The sequence below is a fragment of the Octopus bimaculoides genome, chromosome 17 (assembly GCF_001194135.2).
Source record: "Octopus bimaculoides isolate UCB-OBI-ISO-001 chromosome 17, ASM119413v2, whole genome shotgun sequence".
Classification (NCBI taxonomy): Eukaryota; Metazoa; Mollusca; class Cephalopoda; order Octopoda; family Octopodidae; genus Octopus; species Octopus bimaculoides.
In genome coordinates this window covers 30,193,977-30,201,670 of record NC_068997.1, presented here as the reverse complement: position 1 = coordinate 30,201,670, position 7,694 = coordinate 30,193,977, and the positions used below count along the sequence as shown (strand labels likewise).

Below are 7,694 nucleotides of genomic sequence, written 5' to 3'. Positions count from 1 at the left end.
AAGGGATTATCCTGGGTATCCTGGCCATAAGGTGTTTGTCCTTACGGATTATCGTCAGATCCCCATTTTACCCATTAGGTCTGGTTGATCTGAGGTTGATCTGAGGTCACTCAACAACAACAAATAGCCATCAAAATACTATCTGATATTGCTTTTAAATGTTGGCACAAGGCCAGCAATCTCAGGGAAAGTTGATTATGTTGACCCTAGTGCAGAGCTAGTACTTATTGACCTTGAAAGGATGAAAGGCAAAATGAACCTTGGTGGAATTTGAACTCAGAACATAAAGACAGATGAAATGCTGCTAAGCATTTTGCCCAGCTTGCTAACAACTCTGTCAGCTTCTGCCTCAGAATACAATCCAATATTAAGATATTATTCCATGCAAAATATACCAATAATTCTTAATTGTCTGCACAAAATGAACAAGTAATTTTTGTACTTTCCAATATTTTGTCTTATCTCTAAGTGCATCAGGAAGCTAAACTGATTGGAAACCACTACTTTCTGTGGTTGCTTGACCAGTTAGAAACAACAGTGAAATCTTCTTCAAATCAGTGTAACCCAATTCATCTCTGGGAACCCACTGCAGAGATCATATTTGTGAGGTGCCTGAAGCCCACCTGAATGAAAGTTTAGAAGTTTTACCACCGCTAGAATTGAACTCAGTAACAGAAACTAACAAAGTGTTTAACTCATTCATGCCACAGCCCCTTCACTGTTACCAACAGCAACAAACTATAAACATTCTATGATATTTACTTATAACCAGATACATGAGGTTGCTGACAATAAAACATCTTCACCATCCATTCTTTGAAATGGAACAGGAGTTGTCAATTATTTACCAAAACTATTTCCTATTCTTAATGATCCAGGAACTTCTGATTGTATGTGCATGAATGCAGACAGGTGTATGGGGATTTACCTAATTTCATCCCTATAAACATATATATAGATATCGTTTATCTTTTACTTGTTTCAGTCATTAGACTGCGGCCATGCTGGGGCACCACCTTGAAGAATTTTTAGTCGAATGAATTGACCCTAGTATTTATTCTATCAGTCTCTCTTGTTGAACAGCTAAGTTACAGGGATGTAAACACACCAACACTGGTTATCAAGTGGTGGTGGAAGACAAACACAAAGACACACACATACACATATATATATGGCAGGTTTCTTCCAGTTTCTATCTGCCAAATCCACTCACAAGGCTTTGTTTTGCCCAAGGCTATAGTAGAAGACACTTGTCCAAGGTGCTATGCAGTGGGATTAAACCCAGAATTGTGTGGTTGGGAAGCAAGCTTCTTGCCACACAGCCATGCCTGCACCTGTATATATCATCATCATCATCATCATCATCATCATCAACAAAGTTGTCGTTTTACATCCACTGTTTTCCTAGATAGGGTCAGGGAACCCTTCCCAACACCAACCACTTTACAGAGTGTACTGGATGCATTTTAATGGGGTTCCAGCACCAGAGGGTGGCGGGTAGCAGCATCGTGGCAAAAAGAAGCACCCTAGAAACAATACATGTGCGCATGCATGGGTGTCAGCAAGAATTACTACATGAAAATCAGTTAAACTATTACATGTATTCATTTGGTTGAGGCGCCAAGAGCTTTCTAGAAATAATAAACAAATTCTAAGGTTACATTCTATGCCTCAAGTGCTGCAGATCAGAAATGCATCAGATGGAGATGAGAGATAAGATGAAAATAAAGAAACGAAGATAATAATCCCAGATAAGTTACTTTGTAAATAAATACTTAAAACACAGATAAGAGAACAAGAAAAATAAGCAAAGTAAATTATAAATAAGATTAAATGTTTTAGGGGAAAAAAAAACACAGTTAGTCTTACTTTCTCTCACTCTTTCACTCCCTCTCTCTATCTCTCTCTTTTATCATATAGAGAAATTATGATTTTACAAAATTAGTCATTCTCTAGGCATGAATCTAGAAAAGATGATGCAGTAGCAGTGAACAAGATTAATGCTCACCATCATCATTACCATAAGAGTCATCACAATCACAATCATCATCCAAGGTAGCACAGATAATTGTGATTCAAGTGAAGCTGGTGATTGTTATCAGGGATACAATGTTGATAGAGACTATAGTGATGGTGATGATGGTGATCAATCAGCACTATTGCAATGATTGATCATGCAACAACACAGACAACAAATGATGGCCCTACGTGGTCATGTGGCGAGCCAGAAATAGCAGTGAAATTTTCTTCAAATCACACCGCATCCAACCATTTTAGTCAGAGTAGGACACAAGATATATGGAATGGTCATAGTTGGAATGCTGTTGGTCAACAGACAAAGCAATGAGAAGAGATCTAGGGTCAAACAACAGAGCAATAAAACAGGGATTTACGATGATGACATGTGATAACATCAAAGAAGATGATGATGATGATGATGATGGTGGTGGTGGTGGTGGTGGTGGTTTAATGATATTATGAGTACAATAGACTGTTGATGATAGTGATGATGATTAACTGACAGAACGATGTCAAGAAGTGCAATGTCTGCAATGATGCCATTGTGATGGCAATCTTCAGTGGTGAAACAAACAAGCTAGTTTCTTTTTTTTTTTCAATACTTTATCATCAATAACAAAGCTAATCAATATAGCTCACAAACCTATCAGCCAACAAACAGATTCGCGAGTGTGTTGGAGGCAGATTTACTTCTGCCTTTATAGTGCGTAAAGAAAACGGTGTTGTAGGAATGTACGCAGCACGTGTACTACAGCATGGCTATACGTAGCTTAAATACTGAGATTGAAAGGAAGGGACGAATTATGCTTACCTAATCTACAAAAACAAAAATTAAATAATTTGCATTTTATGCATAGTAATCAGAGAAACCTTCATAATTTTATTGAATTAGGTGCATATTTTACCATAAAAAGAAAATGTTATTATCGATCTATTTTATTCAGGGTAGGCGCTGCCTACCTGGCCTACCCAGGCAGCACGTCCCTGGACTGAACCCTGAAACGTGACTGGAAAGCAAACTTCTTACCACACAGCCGTGTCCGTGCCTATTATTAGAAACATAATTTAATAAAATTAAAAAAAAGAAAGCAGTAACTAATTATAAAACAGCAGCTGTCTTAGTAATCACGTTCAGTTTTAATGGAAAAAAATTTAAATAAATAAGAGAACTTACAAACACAGACAAGAAAAGAATATATTTAACAAGATAGAATATATTTAACATACAATGATGGATGGACTCATACAGGAGTAGACAGAAGGTCCCTTCTAGAAAATAGGGGCAGATTTTTATCTAATATTTAAAGAACATAAAATGAAGAAATAAAACAGTTTTCTATAAATAAGAAAGCAATTAGCTAGACCAGTGAGATAAGAATTTTAGACACAACTCGAAAAAGAAGAGAAGAAAATGCAACAGGAAATAGAAACTTGAGAATATAATCGTAGAAATGGAGCCAAATATAGATCTTTTATATGGATTGTGTGTTGCAAGGGCAGACAGGGCTGAAGTTAATGTGAAATAAAAACATAATTGGTTTACTAATTGACCTTAATGTAAATTCAACGAAGAACCAGAAGAAATGCTACTAAACATTTTATCCAATGTACTAATGGTTCTGCTAACTTGTTAATAATAATGACAACAACAGTGTCAACAATGATGATGATGATGATGATGGTGACAACAATGACAATGTCGATGAGAATAACAAATCATAATTACTTTTGAATTCCCCCAATAATCATCATCGTCAACGTTATCACTTTACACCTGTTCTTCCATGTTCACACAGGAGGGAAGGGAGTTTTCCAGTGAAGTGTTTCACAACTTGCTGTGACCCCCAAATCCCCTTTGTAAGACTTATTTTACCCTATGATTATTATCACTACTTCTTCCATGGCCTTCCTCAGTCAACCTCTACCACATGTTCCATTCATCATCCCTCATATTCTGTGCCATCTATTTGCAGCCATTCTTCACTTCACCACATGTTCACCTTAATTAATAACTTCTTTTAATGACCCTTTCTTCTTCCTATCAGTGAGGTCAAATGTGTTGTTGTCATTTCATACCCCACCCCACCCCACTCCCACCCCAATCCAATGATGCCAACTCACTTTTCTGCAATCCAGAGCATATCACATCTTTGATCCTTTCATCACAGAATATTGACGAACCTCTTACAGTCAACTTCTCTCATAGGTAAAGGTACACCACACCACATTTAGCTTCTCGTCTAGTTACTTGATATTATCCCCCTTTTACCCTTCCCACTTTCATCCAATCCTCCAGATTCACAATTCTTATCTACTAATAAAGCAAGAGAGAAACTCTAGTAATTGTATAACGTACCTGCAATATACTAATAACAGGATAAGTCAAAGTCCACCAACACTCTACGAAGAAACTAAAAACATCTTTCTACAGTCAACCGTTCACCTAAGTCTGACATACACAACATAATTAAATATAAGAAAGGTGTTATTATACCTGCGCAATCGAATTGGTACACGTGTGGCCCGAACCCTGAGTGTGTCTTGCCAGTAACGGACAGCTTTGGGTAAAATGTCTTTCTGGAAAGAGAAATGAAATAATACCATAAACACAAAGTGAAAACCTTAATCCGCACACAATGTGTTGGATGTCTTTCAGTTTTTATCTCCCAAATCAATAAAATTCACAAGGCTTTGGTCAGCCTAGTGCTATATTAGAAGACACTTGCCCAAGGTGTTATGCAGTGAAGCCAAAATTATGTAGTTAATAACCACACAGGTGTATCTTGAACACCTCGAATTTCATCAAAGCAATAAATAGTATTTCCGTTACATAAAAATAATATGGCTTTAAATATAGCATGAGTATATAAAATGAAATAAAGCTAAAATTGATATATTAATTTATAAGTATCAGACAGGGTGGTCATAGTTCAGAGTCAGAACTGCAACAACAATAACAACATAAGCCTACCTGAAGTAAATCCCGGTATTTCCTTGATGGCAAAAGCGATACACTTTTATCGTAATGTAAGTAAATACGGAGTGGTTGGTCAACACTTCTCTTACGTATGATATGGGCTGGCTCGAGATGGACATCGTGGATGACCTGTACAATAGAATCAATAACCAATCAATAAATTGTAATTAAATACAGCAATAAAAATTAATGTAGCTTGTTAAAATAATTACAAAAAGAAACCATATATCATTTTAGAAATAAAAAGATTATAATTTTTTGTGCTATTAACCTCACCTTTGCAGATAAAATATTTTTCATCTAAATAAGCTGATGTTTGATTGGTTTTGTCTTTTTTTAAATGAAATTAATGGGAAGATGCAGGCATTGTTGTGTAGTTAAGGAGTTTGCTGAACAACCATGGAGTTCTGGGTTCAATCTCATTGTGTGACACCTTTGGTAAGTTTTAATTATTTGCTTGGTGTAAGGTAGAGTCGTTAGCATGCCAGGCAAAAGGCTTAGTGGCATTTCGTCCGTCTTTATGTTCCAAGTTCAAATTTAGCCAAAGTTAACTTTACTTTGCATTCTTTCAGAATCGATAAAATAGGTACCAGCTGAGTACTGGGGTCAATGTAATCAACTAGATCCCCTCCTCCAAAATTTCAGGCCTTGTGCCTGTGGCAGAAAGGATTATATGTATTAGTAGCCTTATAATTAAAAATGTTATTATCATTAGCTTAAATAAAGATTCCTAGGATGAATCCGCTCTGACTCTGTACACATCTAAGCATGAAGCATCTGATAATGATGACAATGACTGGCAGAGATGAAACCAACGGAAAGATTGTGTTGATGTGAATATTTCAAAAGCTTCCAAGTCTAAAGATGAGCTCATAACAATTCACATCAAACATTTAGTCTTCTTAGAAATTATATTTTTTTTTGTTTTTTGGGTCATCATTGATGTTGTACTTTTGTGCGATTGTAATCCTCAAATAAAATTGGTGGTGGCCATGTGGCTGTATTGTTTATCCATCAATAGGGATGTTAAATATGAAGAGGGCTTGTAGGGTAGGGTAAGAATTGCAGTGGGTGGGATGACCATTTGCTTTTACTGCATCATTTGGTTGTTGGAATATTGTCTCTTACCTTAAATACATGGGCTCATGGCCCTCTAGGTTTCTCATGTTCCCTATTGGAGGCTAAACATTGTCTACACAGACTGAAGATGTAATTTCAGCATCAATTTGAAATGTTTGGTCACCACTACATACCACAGACTACAATAATATTTCCTTTCTACAGCTTTGACTCGAGCCTGAGTTACAGGAACAAATGAGAGAAATAAAACTGAGTATTGAATAAACAATGAAGATGACCAGAATTTGTAAGGCAAGAGAAATGAGACACAGCTTCTCGGTGCCTTTGTAAAATGGACAAGTCACATTAATGAAGCAAAATGGTATCCAAGGGATTAATCAGAAACTGAAATCTTTCTCAACATCTACCAAAAATTTCTGATCTATCTTTTCATTCATCCATTTATCTCCTCATATATTTTTCTATCTTCTCCTATCTTTGCAGCTCATTCAGCCATTTACTTCTCTCACTATGTTACTTTCTAGACAAGTTTGTATGTCTATTTATCTATCTACTTAACTATCCCTCTCATGAGAATTCATGCTAAGATGCATCTTGTAGAAAATTACTAGGCTGCTAGAAATTACCCATCTAGAGTTGAAAGGAGAAGAAATAAGCTATAATTTTCCACCCAGCTTTGCAAATTTTTCTCTTGCTCGAAATAAATACAATAATTTACACAGAGTATTACTCGGTTTTATTCAGTTTATTTATATACTTTTTTCTCCTCAGCCCAACCCCCACCTCTACTAGCAATGGGAGTGAGAGATTTCAACAACATACTTGATTCCATATACTTTATTATGTTATGTGAAAGACATGTTCTCAGTTTATATTCTCTTTACAAGAGTAGTCTAAATCAACCTAAATATTATCATAGCTGTCATCACCACCACCACCACCATCATCTTCATCATTGTCATTATAATAGGAAGAGCCATGCTGTAGTAATGGTCAGAAAAACCAGGTTTTTAACTCAGTTTGGATTCCAAGTAAAGAACTGCTACGTAATTTACTTTCCATAAGACCTCGATGCAAAGAGTGTCGGCCACATTTCTACCTTTTACCATTTCCCCATAAATCTTTACTAATTTAATCATCCATTACTATTATCATCGTTATTGTGGTGGTTGTTGTTGCTACTGTTTTGGCACTTGTTCAATAATTTCACAGTTGTGGCTGTGTGGTAAGAAGCTTGCTTCCCAACCACATGGTTCCGGGTTCAGTCTTCCAATGTAGCTAACTTGAAGAACTGCCTTATATTATAGCTCTGGGCTGACCAAAGCCTTGAGAGTGGATTTAGACGGAAACTGACAGAAGCCAATCGTATATATGTGTGTGTGTGTGTGCTTGCCCCCTACCACTGTTTGACAATTGGTGTAGGTGTGTTTAAATCCCTGTAACTTTGCAGTTCAGCAAAAGAGACCAGTAGAATATGTACTAGGCTTGAAAAGAAAATAAATGTCGGGGTTGATTCGTTCAACTAAGATTCTCCAAGGTGGTACCCCAGCACGGCCACAGTCTAATGATTGAAACAAAGAAAAGAAGTTAGATAACTAATAGCTGCACCTCTTTGCGT

General features: G+C 36.5%; 1 protein-coding gene across 1 annotated transcript in view; it reads right to left on the bottom strand.

Annotated features, from left to right (window-relative positions):
• LOC106874911 (leishmanolysin-like peptidase) overlaps positions 1-7,694 on the bottom strand; it is a 98,060-nt gene that overhangs the window by 69,758 nt on the left and 20,608 nt on the right. Inside the window, exons 2-3 of the mRNA XM_052973828.1 lie at positions 4,991-5,125; positions 4,514-4,596 (exon numbers count right to left, since the gene is read on the bottom strand). Of these exons, the coding sequence (XP_052829788.1) occupies positions 4,514-4,596; positions 4,991-5,125 (218 nt within the window). The remainder of the gene's footprint in view (positions 1-4,513; positions 4,597-4,990; positions 5,126-7,694) is intronic.